General features: G+C 36.3%; 4 protein-coding genes across 5 annotated transcripts in view; 1 reads left to right on the forward strand and 3 right to left on the reverse strand.

The window, feature by feature from the left end:
• Nucleotides 1–550: 550 nt before the first annotated feature.
• Nucleotides 551–20,474, forward strand: part of LOC6648797 (protein gone early) — a 30,176-nt gene continuing 10,252 nt past the window's right edge. The window contains exons 1-4 of one of the 2 annotated variants that reach the window (XM_023178936.2): nt 551–805; nt 9,240–9,686; nt 9,814–10,164; nt 10,231–10,404. In XM_023178936.2, the coding sequence (XP_023034704.1) occupies nt 9,308–9,686; nt 9,814–10,164; nt 10,231–10,404 (904 nt within the window). In that variant the 5' untranslated portion in view covers nt 551–805; nt 9,240–9,307. The remainder of the gene's footprint in view (nt 806–9,239; nt 9,687–9,813; nt 10,165–10,230; nt 10,405–20,474) is intronic. The other variant, XM_023178937.2, reaches the window with a different exon arrangement.
• LOC6649052 (putative uncharacterized protein DDB_G0277255) lies at nt 10,647–11,883 on the reverse strand. The gene is made up of 3 exons (XM_002070870.1): nt 11,869–11,883; nt 10,999–11,794; nt 10,647–10,936 (listed from the first exon to the last, which is right to left on the reverse strand). The coding sequence occupies exons 1-3, from the start codon at nt 11,881–11,883 to the stop codon at nt 10,647–10,649; spliced, it is 1,101 nt and encodes a 366-aa protein (XP_002070906.1).
• Nucleotides 15,281–16,027, reverse strand: LOC6649053. The gene has a single exon (XM_002070871.1). The coding sequence runs from the start codon at nt 16,025–16,027 to the stop codon at nt 15,281–15,283; it is 747 nt and encodes a 248-aa protein (XP_002070907.1).
• On the reverse strand, nt 19,500–20,310 carry LOC6649054. Its single transcript, XM_002070872.3, has one exon. The coding sequence runs from the start codon at nt 20,247–20,249 to the stop codon at nt 19,500–19,502; it is 750 nt and encodes a 249-aa protein (XP_002070908.1). The 5' UTR covers nt 20,250–20,310.

A 20,474-nucleotide genomic window follows, 5' to 3' on the forward strand; every position in this document is an offset into this window, starting at 1 on the left:
AGTAGGCGCTCGCAAATTAGTACCAATTTTTTTTTTTCAAGATTTGGACAAACTTATATTTTGATGATATAATTTTAATATAATATGATTTTATATAGCTGATTGCAAATGTTGTCAGACTAAAACCGCGTATCTTGAGCATGTTTGTCACTACTTTTTTATAATTTTGATTTATTTTCCCAATGATGAAGGTTAATATATGACGTCTAGCTACGATGTGGGTAAATACTATTTCAACATATACAATAATTGTGAAAGAAATTGCCTTTTGATATTCATCGATAAGGGAGTGTAATATGTTATTGAGTTTGTAATATCTGACTTTCAAAGGATTAGATTTAATATTTAGAACTGCTGCAACATTTTGCTCCAATATTTCTAAGGACATCCCGGTAGTTTGGACAAATTTGGCATTCCACAACTTCCAAATTACTTTGAATTTTCAACAGAATCGAAAATGAGTCAACGAATGTCAATGAGCTAACAGACTCAATATGAGTTGATTCTGGAAAGAATGTTAAATTACAGACGAAAACAATGTACAACAGTTTTTTGTTGTTGCGTTTCAATGTGCATGCGTTGCGCGTAAAAGTGGTCTGAACCAATTTCGAATATAGCGGGACGTTTCTTTTTTTTTTTTTGTTTCTCTCGCGGGTGTTGCGCGTAAATTAACTGTTGTTTTTTGAAAAATAAATAAATTCTTTTTTAACTTGTGAATGTGTATATTGTGATATTGTGAGTGCTTATGTTTTAATGTGGAGTTCAATGAAGATCCAAGTAAACGAGCTGAAACGCTAAATTATAGGTGTGTAAATTTTAGCGCCTATTCAAAACGAGAATTAAATGCTTATTAAAACGATTGATTAATTGTTTTAAATTTATATTTATAACACACCATTACGTGTATGTAAAATATTTTCAAGTACAAGTAGAACTTTACCAACATTTTTGAAAGAGAGTGGTTGTGTTTTCTATGGTTCTGTGTGTGTGTATGTGTGTGCTAAGGTATGCTGCCAGTGCCGCATAAGGCAAGATCGTGTACACCTTCAAGCCGTACTTCATGTGCGTCTCCTCTCTCTTTGCGTGTGTGTGAGTGAGTGTGTGTGTGTCTGAAATGCCGGCAGAACCGGTTCAGCAAGTGACCAAAGAAATAAACTGATCTTACAGTACATTGTACTTCGTTTATACGTTCTAAATAATCACAGAGACGTAATGTCAAACTTTGTTTTCATCCACAAGCTTTCAAGGGCTTACAAAAAAAAAACGGATGCAACTAGCCTAGGTAGTCTGATCTGTAGACTAGCAGAGATCTAGAAATATTTAATTGTCCCCAAACCAAGCTTAAAAGTTTTTAAAAATTTCAGGTTACCTAACACGTAGTTTTCTTAGTAGACATAATTTTAATAAATTGTTTACATTTTGCCAACAAAACGATCTTTTCTATTACTTTTAATATAAATTTATGTTTGTGATTTTCCATTTTGCAAAGAATTAATTGAATGTACAATAATTCATGATACGCATGAACTTGTTTATTATGCGATGGGATGCTCTCACTGGCTGCATTCGTCCTCTGCATATTTATCTTCCTCTTGTTCTTTCACCTATTCTTAAGTTCCTCATTCACCCGCTTTCTCTGTGTGTGTGACAGTTTCTCCCCCTCCCTCTTGACAATGCCATGTTGTCCCGCAAACAGAGAAATTCCCATAATTAATGCGTAAGAACGTGTTCGTCCGGCAGTCAATGAGAAACGGTCAGCGAAAGAGAGAGCAAGAGAGTCGACCGAAGGGCACGTACCAACAAAACAAAAAAAAAATTATTCAAAGAAATGCAAGGAAAGGAGATGGAGAGATAACGGCCAGATGTAAACGCGTTGAGATCGCTGATAAGCTTGACATTGAAATTTCAATCGGGGGTAAATTTCAGAATGGGGAAGTAGTGGGATCATTTGTCAGAATAGACACTTTTTGAATTATTATGACATCTGGAAATTGATACTAAACGAAATTCTCTACACAAAGTGGTGATTATACATATTTGTTATTTTTTTTTTAGATTTGTTTAAACTTTAAAGCTTTGTCAAAGTAGGAGTTTTTTATCCAATATAGATTAATAACAAATAAGAAATATATATAATTTATAATATTAAATTTCTTTTCATGGTTATTGACATTATTTCCTCCTATAAATCGGTAACTAATCTAGATTTAGTTGAATTTTGAGTGAAAACAAATGAAATAACACTTTCTGATATAGTTTATGTATTATTCTTGAAGTTGACGATGTAAAAATTTAGTATCCAAAAAAAGAAATGTAACATATTCGGCGAAAGTATTGTAGTAATCTACATACATACATATTAACATATGTACATACGTACATAGGTATGTACTCACAATTTCCTGTTACTTTGCCAAACTCCCCACCGCTTTCTCCGCCCCCTTTGTAAACCTTTTTTTCTTACCGCTGCTTCTTCCGCTTAAGCAAAAACAAACACAAAAAAGAAACTACTGCTGTATCCACTTACAAGGAACCGCCCGCACATATTTTACATTTCGCTTCGAGTTCTCCTGCATTTTGCCGCTTATTGTGGCGCTCACGCACGGAGAGCGGAGCTAACTGCCACAAATGATGACCTCAACCTCCTCGGTGCATTTTGTTGTCGCGTTCATTGTGCTTCAACTCGTGTTAGTACGCACTTTGTTGTTGGCCCCGCTTTGTTTGCCGCACACTCTCAACAACAACAGCAAATACAACAAGCAATAGCTAACCTTAACCACACCTTTTTCCGTTAAACGATTTTACGGTGCATATTATGTAGATAATATTGAACGCATGAACGATCTTTGTATAGGAGTTACCTCAGGGTAGAGTCTATCTGCTAGAACTATATATCCGCTATAGAGACATATAAAAATCTAGTTGGTTAGGGAACTTCTTCTTCATAAAACTAGAATAATTCGCCTTGTTGGGAAGTTGATACAATTGTTTTGCCTGATTGTATAAGGCAAGGTTATCAGTCAGTCAGTCAGTCAGTTAACTAGCTAGGCAACTGGCCAACAATCAATCGGGCCTAACAATCGGCAATTGTGTTTCAACACTTTTTTGATAATAGTTTGACAAGAAGCAACAACAACAACAATAATATTATGAGTGCCCGTTATTTGGTGTGCCATTAGCTTAAATTAAATGTCAATATATGTACAATAGAACAAGCCACTAACACAAGCAATATAACCAACCTGGCCAACAGGTATGTCGTCACAAATCTCTCTCTGTCATACTATCGCCCCGAAACGATGAAAAACGGTTGTAGTACGTGACAATCAATTACACGCTCATATGGATTGTCAAATTGATTTACTCGAATTGACGGACAAATCATTTTAATTGTTTAATAACAAATATCCAAAATGCTACGCCCATCCCCTCCCCCACCCCTAGAAATGTGTAATTAATGCAAATGGTTCTGGTTAATTTTTCCTGTTTTTGGTATGACAAAGGGTAAAAGCCGAAGCGGAGGAAACTCTCTCAAACACTCGGAACTAAGGCCATGAACTAGCAATAATATTCATTAGCTGAGATGTTTTCAAGGCGGCAATAAACTTCACTTTCCTCTTACTCCTGATATCTACCAAGTCCCTTCTTACTTTAGTCTCCGTTGGGTTGCGATTTCAACATATTTATAAACTTACCTTCTGTTCGTTTCGGTAGCTTTTCTATTTATCTCTCATCTCTTTCACAACAAAGCTTCTTCTATAAGTTATTTCTTTAAAATTTAACAATGTGAAAATGAAACAAACTTGCAAAGAATTCTATGAGAACTTATGATGTGAAAAATGTGGTTAATTCTGCATTGATCTCGACTGCCTTACACTGAAAATGTATGCAAGAGTGATATAAAAGCACTTCAGTTGCATTATGCCCCTGAAATGTGTTGGTTGTCCTCTGCGTCCTGTTTCAATTATGTTTGCAACCATCCCCCGTTTGTTGTCCCCTTTTAAGAAAACTTTTGCGTCTTAAGATTTAATATTGTTTTTGCGTTTTAGAAACGCATCCATCCAACCATCAACCAACCACCGATACAGCGTAGGTGAAGCAACCCCCCAAAAGAAAACATTGAAAATGCGCAGCATCTGTGGAAGCCATCGATGAGAACATTGTCTTCTTTAAAAAAGAACCCAGAATGCAGAATAAGCCAAACTTCAGTCGTTGTGTAGTGAAAACAAGTGCAATAATATTCATTTGAAAAATGCCGCTGCGGCCAAAAGTCGCTTTGAACTAAATTTCACATAAATATATGAAAAATCAGCATTAAATATATATAACAATAAATAAAAGAGGCCACAAATTGAATGAAACCGAAAAAAAACAAAACTGATTCATATGAGTCACATCATCATTATTGGGTAATTATATAAATGCTGGCTAAGCCAAAGAAAAAATTTCAATTGCAAGAGAGTTTTTTTGTTATGTGTGTTTGTGTTTATGAGATCGTATCCTCTTATCATATTAGATATCTTCTCGCTGTCAATTTGCTTATCTTTGAATGAGATTTGTTTAAAAAAACAATGTCTTCATTGCCGAAAGACATTATCTTGAACACTTGAAACAACATTTCACATATTAGAGCTAGAGATTCCAGAAAATATTCATTCGAACGCTTAAGTAATTGAGAAATTTTCTAACAATCTTACTAATCCGTAGTTAAACAGAGCCATTCAAGTCTTGGATTCTCTTTTTTATGCCCTTCTGCGACTATATAAAGTATATATATTCTTGATCAGACGACGTCCATATGTCTGTCCTTCAACGCAAACTTCTTCTAGACTATAAGAGCTAAAGCGCTGAAATAACCATGTGAGCTTCTCGAATTCAGCCGGATCGAACCACTATATTATATAGCTCCCATAGAAGTTCAGGAACAGTGACTTTTCTCAATAACTTCGTTATATTCCAAGCCATTGTTAGTTTAAAATACCCATTGATGACTGTGCTAAATTTGATCAGGATCGGGTGATTATATCATATAGCTCCCATAGAAACGATCGGTCGAAAACTTTTATCAATAACTTTATTATTTTTGTCGCGATTGTTTTAAAATTTAATGTTTGGTTTTTAAATATACCTATTACCTATTATAACAGACAGTGCCAAATTTCATCAAAATCGGAAACCTTTTTATATAGCTGTCATATAAATACACGATGAAATGTCATGTTACTGCACTGCCTAAAATTGTAAGCCGTTCTTTCTTTTACGTACCTATTAGAGACCTGCATGAATACATTCGAAACGGAAAACGAAATCCCTCTACACTTTCGGAACTCGTTTTCACACTTACTCGTATTTGTAAATCGAGTATATCAAGCATCTCAAACGAACGAATGAGTTTAAACGAGCAGGACATACCGAAAAATCCGGTAAAGCAAATCCGAGCATATCGAGAAGCAAAGACCGAAAATCGAACCGAGTACTAGATACTGTTCAAATGTCTTGCTCGTTCTCGGTATACCGAATTGTGAAGCAAGTACCTGACAGCAGACTCAATGTATATAATATGAAACATCTGAAAATAAATTCTTTTTTTTTAAATATTTACAGTATTTAATAAAAATAAAAACATGATTTTATTATAAATTTAACAATGATATCTTAACAATAACTATTTACACATTTTCAAACATTTTTTGTGAAGATATGAATAATCTGAGACTATTTCTTCATTCTCATCCATGACCAGACAAAATGTATTCCAGACTTCACTCCGTCCTCTCTTTTTCTTAAATTTATATTCTCCTGTCAGCAGTTTGGTCTTAATCGATCCAAAATGCTCGATTACTCCTGAGCTTTCCGAAATTCCATGCTAATTTAAAAAGATATGTATATGTATAGTGTACTTATACATTTGGATATGTACATACATAGATGAATATTAAACTAATTTTAAAAGTACTCTTACAAGGGGAACTTCAGGTATGCGAATCACCGATTTGGATGAATTTTGGATATGTTGTAGAATACCCCGTCATTTGAAGCTGTGTGAAATATTTCGGCGCACTATTCTATATTTTCCTACAAATCATCGAAAGACCTACTTCGCTATTAGACAAAAATAATTATTAAAAAAGCAAAAAAAAAAATGAAAAGCCAAAGCTAACTAGTTTCTGGCCGGGGTTGAACCAGAGTTTCGTCGATTTTAGGCAGGACCTCTAACCCTTACACCGTCGAGCTGCTTGTAGTCTGCTCGGCGTTTTACTAATAAGTCACCAAAGCTATAACTTTAATTTATATTAGGAAAATACTCCAGTGAGATTAAAACAAAATTAAATTGGCATTCGAAAATTATTGACATTTCATAAGTATGACCAGACTCACGAGTACTTGGAAGTACCAAGTAACTTGAAAGAAGTACCGTATTCATTTGTTTCGTTTGTAGTCTTTCTTATTTGTTTCGGCTTGCTTTGATTTTGTTTTTGTTTGTTCGGCTTGATACATTCAGGAACTACGAAACACAAAACTTCGAGACTTTTCATCTCGTTTCATTCGTTCCGAAGCAATATTATCAAATCAAATATAGGAAAATTTGTAAGTATTTGAAAGACTGAGGCAAATGAGTGTATTCGTGCAGGACTCTAGTACCTATGTACATATATAGCCTGTTTAGATAAAACGGTTTTTGGGGACGGTTTTGATGTCAGTAAAGGCAAGGGAAGAGTAACAAAAAAAACCTGCAAGGGTATACAAACTTCCGATGTTAGCCCCGGTCGCCCTACTTGATGCATCCCTGGAAGATTACTTAAATTTTATCTGGTATCTACTTTTTGGGTTTTTGCCTTTAGTTAGTCTTACAATTAGTCAACATATTTCCACATTGTTGTTGACTTAAGTGAATTTTGGTCTCGACCTATAGATATAGTTCTACATGTTATTTTTAATTGGGTTTTTTGTTTTTCGTTTTCTTTTTAAATATTACAAATATCTGTTATGCTGAAATATTTGTACACACGCACACACACACAGAGCTATAAGAAACTTTACTCTGATTAAAAGTTGAATGTGTTTAAGTCATAATCGCATTTGATAAGATAAACATAGTAAGGTTTTTGTTCTATGTCTTGGTCAGAGTGACTAAATCCTCTACGCTCCACGACTGACCACAATTTATCGCTAAATTGAAAGATTTGCAACGGCTTAAAGTGTCCGAGAGTTAAAATATAATTTGATAAATCACTTTTTTTTTTTTGGTTCATTGTAAATTCCTCAGTCTGCTGGTAAAGATTGTAAATTGATGCAATATTTTTGGGAGAATTTTTCTCTCTACATGATTAAAATATGATTTCATTTTGTACATTTGTTTTGTTAATCAATTGTATAACTTTAAAGCGATAGAGTGAAAATTTAGTCAAAGTTATTTTTAGTTGATGACTAAAAAAAGGTTTATTTTCTCTTCTACTTTTCCAGCAACTTTTCTTGAGTTTTTTTTTTGAATAAATTAATTACTCTCTTATCATAGAATAGAAATTCCATTTAGCTTAAGCGTAATCAGAATGCTTGATTATCAAAAAGATTACCTTGAGACATGATATATAAATCTACCTACACACACACACACACACACTTGGACAGACAGTTTTTTGCGCAATCAAGAAACCTTTTTTCTTTTTTTTTTTGTAATGTAGAGCATCGCAGATAAGTGAAAATTGCCCTGAGATAGCAGGGCACTTAACTTTTCTATATAAGTTATATAGTTTGTGTGTGTGTTGTGTGTGTGTGTGTGCATATAGATCAGTCTTTATGCACGATCATCATCTTGCCGGCAATTCTTGTCAACATTTGACTTCTTTTCAATTTCCAATTGACAACAATTGCTGGCAATTGGCAAAGCTTTACTTACAAGTTTTATTCTCTCTCTCTCTTTCCCCCACTTTTTGTGCATTGCAGCATTTATTCATTCTTTTGTCTTTATGCCTGTGTAAAGTGTGCATAAATACTAATTAGTACAACGCTTCTGTTTAGCATTAAATCGGAGTATATATATTCGCCTTAAAATATACCCTGTAGAATAGTGTTGTGAGTCATCTTGAGTTTACTCACTCACTTTAGAATGTCCAAACTAGTTTAGTTACTCACTTACTCAGTTGTTAATCCAATTGTTTTGGTGACTCACTTACTCACTGTTCACTTCTTTCAGTTCTTCATCGACTCTTTTGCTCAGTTGTTCACCATCTTGTCCTTCTTGTCTTTGAGATCCCTCAGTAGTTTTAAGATTGATTGAAAGTCATGAGATTCATTAAGTTAACTTGGCCTTCTAAAGTGTCTTTCTTTACATTTGACGTAAAATATTGTCATTTCAATTGTAATTTAGAAATCAATTAAATAGATTTAAATAAGAATTAAAGAGAAAAGGAGATTTGTTTGTGCGTGAAGCAGGCGCAAATGAAGTAAACAAAACTGTGAGCCAAAGAGAAATAAGTTTGTGGAACATGTTCACCCAAAAACACACTCTGAAGGAAATCAATCAAATGTACATATTTACTTATTCATGAACTAATTAGAAGTCATAATTAAAAAAAAAAACCATATCCAAAAAGCTGAAAATTTGTTTAAAAATGGTATTTCTGTACCTTCTCTTTTCTTGTCCGCCCATCCGAGAGGTCACCTATGCCGATCTAAATTAAAGTCATCATCAGTTTAGTTAAGATGATGGGTATCTAAGATATCTAGCTTAAATTTCGATCTTCTCTATGAACATCTTTTATGATCAACAACCAGGTTGAAGGCGTAGAAACTTGGTACTTTTATATGATGTATGTATGTACATACATATGTATGTATCTATGTAGATGCGCTTGGTTGACCACTGACAACAACAACAACAACAGCAACAGTAACTAACAAATAACGCGTCACATTTGTTGTTGTTGTTGTTGTGTGGTTATTATGCAGGGCTTAAAATAGTTTTTCCCAGTTACAGTATGTAGTTTTCTGTTTTTGCTGTTGTGATTTTCATTAGAAATTTTATAGCATGTTCATGTAGCTTAATCGTACGTGTAACATATATATACTTATTAATGCCACCCGCGACACAATTCTAAAGAGTAACTAGAAAATAAATTAAACTGAAAACTGCATTTAGTAAGCCACAAGGTGAACTAATTATCACAAACATCTAAATATTATTAATGTTTTTAAGCTTTGTCAATATTTTGTTTTTTTTCGTTTTATTTTGATGACAGAAAATGATGCGTCTCTGCTAAGCGTGGACAACAACCATTGCGTTTGGAATTCATTGTCAGTCTTCAGCATGGCCATCAATCAGGGCAAATATAAACCAACGATCTGTGCTATCGATGAGGTAGATGATCGCAGCTATAAGCTTCACAATAATCAAGATGACGACATGTTGAGGAATAATAAACAACAACAACAACAGAAGCAACAACAACAAATTGAGGGCAGTGAAACGGCACCATTGACCACAAATCAACAGAAGCTACATAAGGACGAGACAGGTCTCAATCGCAAAGATTTGGAGGCTGGCATTAGTATGGGAACTGATGGTGAAGGAGACGGAAGAGGTGGTGGTGGCGTCGGCGCCGGCGGTGGAGCAGCAGGTGGGGGTTTAAAGCAAACTTCAGCAAATACACCAAACTCAACACATCCATCGGCCAATGGACTGAGGGGTTAGTGTAGACACAAACCTTCTTCTTCCACTATGCCAATCCATCTCATATTACTTCACTTTCCATCAATTTGTAATATATTCACGTAATTATTTATTGGCATTTGATTTGTTTTCTGCATTTTTAGCCCTGCTGCTACCCGGACGTCGATCATTTGATGCTCTGATGAGCTTATCGCGCAAGCGACGCATCCTCTATGTGACCACCGCCTGCCTGTGTGCCCTGCTCTTTGTCATTATCATCATGATGCTGGCATTTTGGCCAGAGGTTCCCTTCCATATGCGTGCTCCGCTCTGCCTAGAGCGTGAGTGTGTAGAGAGCTCACGTCAGCTCCTCTTGTGGGCCAATACCACAAAGAGTCCCTGCCATGAGACCTACGATTGGGCTTGTGGCAATTTCGCCAAAGATTATGGCCAGGGTGATTATTTTGTGATCAAGCGTGGCGAATGGAACTATAAGACTTACAATGAGTATCAGGGTAAGTTTACTTAACAACAAACACTTTAAATTTGATAATAACTTTTCTTCTGTTCTCCTTTTGCAGAACTCAATGAACTGAATCGTTTTATTTCAATGCTGCCAACAAATGCCGCCGAGGGGTCCGTTGCCTATTCAGTGGAATCGACAATTACTAGTCTATATCGTAGTTGTCGTGAAATCGATACCATGGACAAAAGTCAATCGGAATTGCTGTTAAAACGAGCCATTAATTCTGTGGGTGAGTACCCCAGCACGTTACTCTAAATAAGAATAAAATTTGTCGACTATAGCGAACCAAGGATCACTCACAAATGATCAATAACTAGAATTCGTTTTCTTTATATGTTTTATTTTATTGGTTTGTTCATAAAAAAAAATAATACGCGGAAAATTGACTATTTGACTATTGCCACTAACAAAAAACACAAATAAAGTCATCTATGGATTGGTATTGGGATTGGGAAGGGTCCTTGTCTCAATCTATTTGCCGCTGGGTGGCAAGTAGGTGGGACTTTGGACGGTCTTGTGTTGTGTAGCAATTATCTGATTCCCCAAGATGCCAGAGGTGCTGCCTGAACTGCTGCTAGAGTAGCCATCAGAAGAGCCACCAGTTGAGCCTAGAATTTGAGAGCCGCTGGACACAACACTAGAGGACGAGTGAGTGCTGGCAGCTGCAGCAGCGCCACCATCAAGAATGCCAACCACCGACTGAGCAGGAGCAACACCACCATTGGTATGCTCTGAGGAGCCTTCGATTCTGTCATATTCGGCTGAAAGAAGAGCAAATGGATTGGAGAGTTTGCATAGTATTACATCATTCTTTGGCACTTACCCTGAATCTGCTGTTGGGCATGAGCTGCTTCGGCATCGGTTTTGTATTTGATGAAGAAGACCTCCGGCTTGCTGGGCACTGTGGGAGCTGGTGTGGCAATATCGTTGACCTCCAACGATGAATCCTTCTTGCTGAGCACATAGATGACAGTCTTCTCCTCATTGGGAGCGTATTCGGCAGACAACTTGACATTGGCACTGCTCGACGATGGCGCCTTAATGAATACAACGCGATAATTCTTCTGGGGACGGCCAATAACCAAATGCTTGGAGCGCTCCAAATTTTCATGCTCTTCGGGTGCAGAAATTGTGATGAACTGCTTATGAATGATGGGTGCCTGGAAGCCGCGTTGTTCCTCTTGCTGTTGTTCCTGCTGATAGCTGGGTGCCTGATAGCCCGATAGAGCGCCGAAACCAATATTTGGTGTGGGTCCGAAGCCAGTGAAGCTTCCACTGTTGCCGCCGCTAGCTCCACCACTGGATGTGGAATAAGTATTGGAGCTAGCTCCAAAGCCTCCGTTGCCGCTTCCACTGGATGTCGAATATGTATTGGAGCTACCGCCGAAGCCTCCATAATGGCTAGGAGCGGATACAGAGCCACCACTTTGGCCCACAAGGGAACCCACACTGGCACTTTGGAATGCCCCCAATGGACCGTAAGAGGCCACACTTTGGGTATTACTTGGAGCGGTTAAAAAACCTCCACTGTGGCCACCGGAAAGAACTCCTGATACACCGCTGCCATAGTTATATCCTTGAGGCTTGGCTGCCGTCAAAGCCAAAAGAGTGCTAAGAGTCTACAAAAAAAAAAAGAAGTGATTATTGGTGATAGTTTTCAAAAATTAATCCTTTTGTTTGTTCGTGTTCCTACCACAAAGAGACGCATCTTTCTTCGGGTTATTCAGTTGCTGTTTAGCTAGTTAATGCTCTTCCTTGTCTATCTATTCATGCTTTTATAGCTGAAAATCAATAATAATATCAATGAGTTTTTTCTATAATTTTTTTTCTTGCTTTTTTTGTTAGTTAATTAATTGCTCAATTATTTGACTATGCCGAACCTCTGACATTTGACTTGTTTCGTTTGTTAACATCATCTTCTCTCTATCTCTCTGACCGTTTCTCAGTTTCTCGGTTTCTCTTTAACTTCCTTTAATGTGACCTGTTGTCGGTGTTGAGTATGTGTGTGTGTGTGTGTGGTGTGCGGTGTGTGTGGCCATAAATCATAGACAAACCAATATATATTACCTGAATCGGCTACGGTTGCATTTTAGTCGATTTCAAAGTTTAAATTGTTTAAATTTACCAGCAATTTGATTAATTGTTTTAAATCGTAACAGAATCGTGAAGCTATAGAAAATTCGTGGAAAACCTTTTTAAAATCAAAGGCCTTGACTGACCAAAAGAAAGGTCATGGCAAAAACCTAATAAAAAAAAAATCCCCTTTTAGCGTTAATCTTTTTAATCGATAAGCACACGTTTAGAAGGCATTTTATATAAAAATATAAATGATCTTTGCTATTATTTTTTTTTAAGCTTACGCACTTTCCCCTCCAAGCTTTCAGTTTCTTTGTTTCTTCCTCTCCTTTGCCATTGGCTAGGGATTTTTGTTTCTTATTTTTGTGATTTTATTCTTTATCTTTATTAATGGAATATAATTTATCTGCTGTCTGCAAGCGACGCCCAATAAGAAGATATCAACTATTATTATTATGTATTCCCTGTGAATGATTCTGAGTGATTCTTCTTAGAAGTGTTTTAACTTCCGCAAAGTTTCGTTTGCCTCTGACGTATCTAAAGCCCATTGTTAACAAGAATTTAATCATGTTCGCAGGCATTAAGCCAAATGACTTTAAGAATTATATAATTTTTGTGGCCCAAGGCATAAGCAATTAATTGGCATTGATTTCAGTTTCTTATTTTGCATTCATTTATTGATTAAAGAATCCAAAACGAAAGACAAAAAAAAAAAAAAAACACAAAAACAGAATGAATTTGCTTGTCCATCTTTACTATTTTTAAAAGCCAATTTTAAAAGACAAGTCTTACCAAATCATATCATATTGACGGGGGTCTATAAATTAAAGCATTTCCATTGATGAGTTTCAAAGTTACGGAGAAAAATTAGTACCAAGTGAAGCGAACCGACTCCGAGTTACCCTCTCTCGTTGAATTTCACAGTCTTTAAAGAATCTTAGAAAGATCTAGATGCTTTCTTTTGTTTTTTAATAGATATTGATAGATATTGGGCCTTTGATCTTCTGTAGGCAATCTTTGGCGTTTCACTTGTTCTTTGACCGCTGTGAACTCAACTTATAGAGGGTATGAAAATGTCAACCAACCTAAACTGATGCCTCGATTATGTTGTGTCATGGTCTATTTTTAGATAAGGAGGCTAAAAGCAGAAATTCCAAACGGCGGCTCTTCTCATTTTTTTTCTTTTTTGTTTTATTTTTTTTATATAAATTTCAATATAATTGCCATAATTTAAATGCGCTTTGGGCTGGGCCTTTCAGTGATTTGGTTTTGTCTCTCTTTTTTTTGTTTCTGTTTTGTTTTTCTTGGTGTTATGATTTATGCCCATATTTGCACCTTGAAAAAACTTAGAAACTTTTTAGTTTTGTTTATTATTATACATTTAAATTGGCTTTTTATCATCGAAACGTTTATAGAACACAAAAGCCATCGTTTTTGGGGGCTTGCATTGACCTTGAAATTGTTTGCGAATTTTTTTTCTTTTATTTTAATTTTGTTTTTTTTTTTTGGTTTATTGCTTAACTTTTCTTTGAGTTTTTTTGTCTTTCGGATTGTTTTTTCTTCTTCAAAGATTAATAGCTGCCAACTAGTTGCTGCCAATCAAAAAAAGGTCGCCCAGTTGATGCCCAAATATGGTCGCATCTCAAAATCCCATTAATTAAATGCAAATGGAAATAAATCTATGAAAATGATGAAAACAAATACAAATAAATTGCGCACTTTTAATGTGGGCATGGACCACTTGATACCCTTTTAGGGAGAATTGCTCCCAAAACTATGCAATATTCAGTCGGAAAATTAACATTAACATTTAAATATATTAATAAAAACTTTTCCAATAAAAACTTAAACCAAGTATTGTTAAAGACAGTAATTGAACTACAGAAAGTACAGTAGGGATTTTTTTTAAATGTATGTATATTCTCCTTAGTTTTCGGGTGTTTGTAACGTTTAAACTACAGGATATTTGAAAGAATTCTTAATTATCAATAACTTAATTTTTTCAATATCCATTGCAGACTTTAATGGGCAAATAACCTTAATTTTACATATTTGTGCACTTATTTAGTTATAGAACTGGAGGACTTTAAAGATTTCCCTCTACGCTGGCGAAAAGACTATTATAGACTCTCGACTGGTTCAATAGACAAAGTGTAAAGATAAACTCGTTTTATTTCCATATACCTTTTACATTTCGTTGTGGTACAGGGTATATTTAACGTTGCATTGCCGTTTTGGAATTTTGGTTTTGGTTTTTTTTTTCCTTTATCTTGATATTTGCGAATTGACAAATTTATGTAAATTGAGCTTAAAGCGGAGACAAGACTAAATAGTGTGGCTGCATCTTATAATTTTTGCAAATGCCAATCAAGGACATTACTCGATGAATAAGTTTGGATGCATTTAGTAAAGTTTCTAAGGAAAGTATTTAAGACTTGTTAAATTAAAATTGTCATTAAGTTGCATTTATTGTGTTTTTGTGACAATATTTAGACCACATTTTTTCTTACTATATACCTTCTTTTTTTTTTTTTTGGTATACACAATCTGTTTATTTTGATAGGTCTCTTTTTCTTTTTTGTTAATCTCACGTTTAGCACAGGGTCAAAGCACTTTTGCAAAAATTCGCAAATCAGATAACAGCAAAAAAAAAAAAAAAATAATAATAATAAAATAAAATAATCAAACAAAACAAAAAGATAAAAAAAATTTGCAAAAACTTAGTGACAAACAGTTTTTTGTTATTTATGCGTTCGCTAACATTTATGATCAGTTAGTTTTTGTTGTTGTTGTTGTATATTGGCTTATCAAAGTTTATGTTAATTTGTATGTTTAATACACGTAAGAGTATGCACAAGTTTTTTGTTAGCCTCACCGACTAGTTCCAACCAACGCCCACAAGAAATTACATTTCGTTTCGAACTAGATCATCGAATTCGCTTGACTTTACTTAATTAGCCGTTTGTCCAATGATTTGTAGCTGACAAAGATGCTGAGAAATGAGAGAAGGGTATGAAAACTTCGGTGTTTTAGTAGATGCCACGATTTGGTGGCGCCAACCAATTGGTCACAGCCATGGGTGGTATTGCTGGTGCTGGATAATGATAGCCACCGCCGCCGCCGCCGCCGCCAGCTCCACTAATAGCACCACTAGCCACGCCAGCATAAGGGGCATTCCCATTAACACTCTCATCTTTGGCATTTAACGATCCAATCACCGATTGTATAGGAGCCACATATGGCGCTGCCTGCTCCGTATTGCCACCCAGTTGATCGTACTGGGTTTGAATCTCACGTTGAGCAGCTGCCGCCTCCTCATGCGTGCGATATTTGATGAAAAATATTTCCGGTTTATGCTCCAATTCGGGGCGTGGCTGGGCCACAATATCCTCAGCCTGCAGTTCCTGTTGCTTGCGCGTCAATACATAGACCACAGTGCGCTCCTCTTGGGGTGCCAACTCGGCTGTGTATTTCAACTGATCGCTGCCCCCTGTAGGTGCCCGTATGAAGATAATGCGATAATTGCGACGTGGTTGTCCAATGACCAAATGTTTTGTCCGTGGCTGTCTGTCCTCTTCGTCCTCGGCGGCCGAAATGGTAAAGAATTGTTTCGTTATGATGGGTGCCGCAACAGTTGGGGCCGTGTCCTGGCCATTTATAGATGGTAAATAGCTATGCGATTGACCCTTGGCCATTTGCTGATCCTGTTGAAGGAGACAGAGTAAAACTAATATGTAGCCGCTGCTGCTGCTGCCACTGCCCTTAGGGTACAACATTTTGATGTGAAATGAAAACTGTCTATGAATCCGAAACGAATGCGAGACGGCATCTTTATATATGTATATAGAATATATACGATCCTAATCTCTAAATCTAATATGTGCCAAAACTAACCATTTGTGTAGAGCCGCGATTAAGTTTTGGCATGCCTTTGGAATGGTTTTTTGTTTTATTTTTTTCTGTAACTCGGCCAATTAAAAGGGGCCGAAACAAAAGACTTAGGCAACAAACTTGACTTTTCTTTGGTTTACACACAATTAAAAGTGAAAATTAATTAGCCGTGAAATTTGGCAACAAACAACAACTGACCATTTGACTTATGCCAAAATCTAAACCATTAAGCGATATTCAACAAAGAAATAATCTAGCAGATAGAAAATAAAAAACTGTATAAAATATAATATTCGATTACACATAAAACTTGAATGAATATTGACTGGTGAAGTTTTTAATGTTTTGAAATAATCTAGCAGATAGAAAATAAAAAACTGTATAAAATATAATATTCGATTACACATAAAACTTGAATGAATATTGACTGGTGAAGTTTTTAATGTTTTAATCATTCTGATTAATTACTCTCTTATTCAGACAGACTTTTTCTTATTAATCTTATTTCACTTTAAAACCAAAGTCTTGTATTTGACATCCTCTTTCTCCATAGACTGATCAAGTTGACTGTTAAAATTTACTAGATAGTCTAGATTTGTTCATCCTATTTATCTCAGTGGACGCCTCACTAACTACCCCCTTCTTGGTATTGGCCAATCTTTTAACAAGTTTTCTTAACTTATCTCTCCTCACCTTTCTGTCTCTTCACTTCGCTTACTTCTTTACATATCCTCTGATAACATTTTGGACATTACATTGCTCACATCCTTTACCTGACTTGACCCGGGTCGGGGTTGTTTGGTTGTGTATTTAGTTTAAGCTTACTTATTTTATAATTAATTGTTAACTGTTTTTAGTTTAAGTTAATTTTTTCCGTGACTGCTCTGTTCGTTGACGTAAATAAATAAAAAGATCTGAATAAATCGTTTAAAGAAATTGGACAATCATATTCAAATATATTCTAAGTGTTGCAAGTAAAAGTTTTTTAGTTTAAGTATAATTGGCATTATAAAAAATATATCAAGATTCAACACATTCTAAGCTTTGTCTTCTCTTACTCTCTCGCTCTTTCTCTCTCTCTGTTATTCACTTAAAGTTATCAATTGTTCATCACTTAATTATCTAATAATGTTTGCTCCTCTTTTGAATATTAGCGAAATGAACTCTTAATCATTTGATTGTCATGCCATATTTTCCACACTCATTTATTCAATTTGGCAAAAGATCATTTATCATATTGATTTGATGATATTTAGTTGAACATTTTGGTGTGGCTCAAGACCATTAGACTTCAGATGCGCTCAAAGCAGGGTACAGAGGCAAGGGGTAAGTTGGGGCATCATTCATTCAACGCCCTCGCACTTCTTTGGTGTCCTCTCTATCTCTTTCTCTCGCTCTGTCTCTGTCTGCCATTTGACTAATGATCAAATCGTTCAGAGTCATTTCGTATGGATCTCTTTATTTGCGTTCAGCCTCGTCGTTGATATTAGTGGATTAATTTCGTTTTGTTGTCAACAAGTCGCCAGACAATTAAAATATCAACACACACACACATACAGAGTGAGATAGAGCTCAGGTAAAAGAGAGGAAGAGATAGACAAAAGCCTAGATGGGGCTGGCCAAAAGCGCATTTTCGATTTGGTTGCTTGGTTGGTTAGCTGGTTGGTTGGCTAGTTGGCTGGTCTTTGAACTGGTTCGATCTTGCATGCGATTTGCATAAATTGACGCGTAATTCCCACACTTTCATGTCGCATTTAAGCAAAATGGTACAGCTAATTTGATTTATGATTTGGTTTTATTAAGAAAAATTGTTTCTATCGCCGGCTGGCTCGATATGTGAGATGAAGATGTTGCAAAAGAAGAAGGTTGTTTTCAAGCATGATTTCGAAAACGATTTCAATAGAATTTCGGCCAGTAGAGCGGGGACATTGAAATCAAACACAATTGGATTACATTCAAAAAGACTTACAAAAAACAATCTTCAGTAATATTCTAAATTGAATGACAAGCACTTTTTAGAATCTTTGCATTCAAAATGGTATATTAATCCTTTGGATCCTTTAGATTCGTTGTGATTTTTTAGTTTATCAGATTTTTTGTTGTTTTTATAATGATTTTTTCATCTAGTTTATGCAGCGTCAGTTTAATGGTCCAATCGAAAACTAAAAAAACCAGAGGGCCGGGGCTAACTTCGACCGCGTCAAAGTTTGAATACCCTTGCAACTTTTATGGTAACTCTTTCCTTACCTATAGCCATCAAAGTGAAAAAACGTTCAAGCTAAAAAGGCTAATGTTTGCGAAAACAATCTTAGCATAGGAATAAACTAAGATATTGATCAAAGTCACTGTTTTCCACCGATCGTTCCTATGGGAGCTATATGATATAGTAACCCGATCTTTATCAAATTCGGCACAGTCATTAACAGTTATATTAAACTAACAAATGTTTAATTTGAAAGCAATCGCGTCAAAAGTGACGAAGTTATTGACAAAAGTCACGGTTTTCGAAAGATCGTTCCTATGGGAGCTATATGACATAGTCACCCGATCTTGATCAAATTTGGCATAGTCGTTTATATGTGTAATTAACTGACCAATATTAAATTTCATGACAATAGCTCAGAAAATAACGAAGTTATTGAGAAAAGTCACAGTTCGTGACTTTGCCATTTGTATGGGAGCTATATGATATAGTGATCCGATCCGGCTGAATCCGAGATATACAACGCCTGCAGTATATACAAGCCTACATGCAAAATTTCAGCTCTGTAGCTCTTACGGTCTAGGAGGAGTTTGCGTTGATCCAGACGGACGGACAGACGGACAGACGGACGGACGGACGGACATGGCTATATGAACTCGTCTCGTCGTGCTGATCAAGAATATATATACTTTATATAGTCGGAAATGCTTCCTTCTATGCGTTGCACACTTCTGACCAAAATTAATATACCCTTTTTGCAAGGGTATAAAAATGTATAAAAAGGCGCACCACAAAAAAAAATATAATGAAATTAAAATTTATGCTATTTTTAATTAAATTTGATGAGCTTATTTTGATTTCTCACTTCATTTAGGCTAATTTTTATTTCGTCAAAAAAAAAAGAGAAGAGAAACAAATATGAAGGTTTTTTTTAAACTTTTTTTAAATAAACATTTTTATTAACAACAAAACAAAAAAAAAAAATTGTATAAAGAAACGATATCAAGCGAAGGGAAAAAAATGTTGTGTGTAATTTGCTCTTAAAACTAAAATAACGAACAACGAAAAGGAATAAATGGTGCGGAAAAGGGATGGGGGAAGGGATGGGCAAAGGGGGGAAAGCTATGTGTGTGTGTGGGGGGTGGTGGTGTGTCCTAATGCTTCAACAAACTGGGCAGATATTGAGCACTGGGCTGTGGACGATTGATCTGACGATAGTTGTAACTGCCATCGGGATTGAGGCCATCCAGACTGCCAATGACCGAGGTGATGGGAGCATTTGTATCCTCCTGATATTCATTGGTGCCGCCGAGCTTATCGTATTGTCCTTGAATCTCTTTCTGGGCCTGTTGAGCCTCTTCATCGGTCTTGTATTTGATAAAGAAGACCTCTGGCTTTGTGGGTTGGGTAGGAGCCGGTGTGGCTATGTCATTGGCATCCAAATCGTTGTTCTTCTTGCTCAGCACATAGATGACAGTCTTCTCCTCCTGTGGAGCAAACTCGGCCGAGTACTTAACATTACCATTATCGCCAGCTGGTGCCTTAATGAATACAACACGATAATTCTTCTGTGGGCGGCCCAATACCAAGTGCTTCACTTTGCCATCATTGCTGTGATCCTCGGGTGCGGAAACCAAATAGAATTTCTTATTGATTATGGGAGCAGGTGTGGTGCTGGCCGGGGGCAAATATTTATCGCCACCACGATGTGGAAGAGCCACCAATCCAGAGCCAATACCACCACCGTTACCACCTTCAATGCCTGAGCCGATGCCACCGCCGATACCAAAGTTGATAGAGTCTCCTCCAATGCCGCCATTTGCTGGCTCATAGCCATATTGAGGACGTGACTGGACCAGGGCCATTAAACAGCATCCGCTGATGATCAAACGAAGGGCCATCATTATGAATGTGGGTGTGTGTGTGTGAGAGTGTGTGATGATAGATAATCCTTGTATCACTTTGATTTGTTTGGTCGTTGTTTGTTGCCTTTGGCTTTTTAGTTAGTTCGTTGTCGAATTGCTTTGAGGGAATGAATGCATTTGTTGCCATTCCTCTTGAGTTATATATGCTTTGTGCAGCCTCTGCCGGCGGCAACGTCGCCAAACAAAACCAACAAAAAAACAACA

This window comes from Drosophila willistoni, unplaced genomic scaffold (genome assembly GCF_018902025.1).
Source record: "Drosophila willistoni isolate 14030-0811.24 unplaced genomic scaffold, UCI_dwil_1.1 Seg143.1, whole genome shotgun sequence".
Classification (NCBI taxonomy): Eukaryota; Metazoa; Arthropoda; class Insecta; order Diptera; family Drosophilidae; genus Drosophila; species Drosophila willistoni.

Coding starts and splice junctions, on each gene's coding strand:
- LOC6649054 (XM_002070872.3), bottom strand. CDS start 20,249: ATGATGGCCCTTCGTTTGATCATCAGCGGATGCTGTTTAATGGCCCTG.
- LOC6649052 (XM_002070870.1), bottom strand. Junction 10,937..10,998: donor TGCCCAACAGCAGATTCAGG/GTAAGTGCCAAA, acceptor CTCTTCTTTCAG/CCGAATATGACAGAATCGAA.
- LOC6649053 (XM_002070871.1), bottom strand. CDS start 16,027: ATGTTGTACCCTAAGGGCAGTGGCAGCAGCAGCAGCGGCTACATATTA.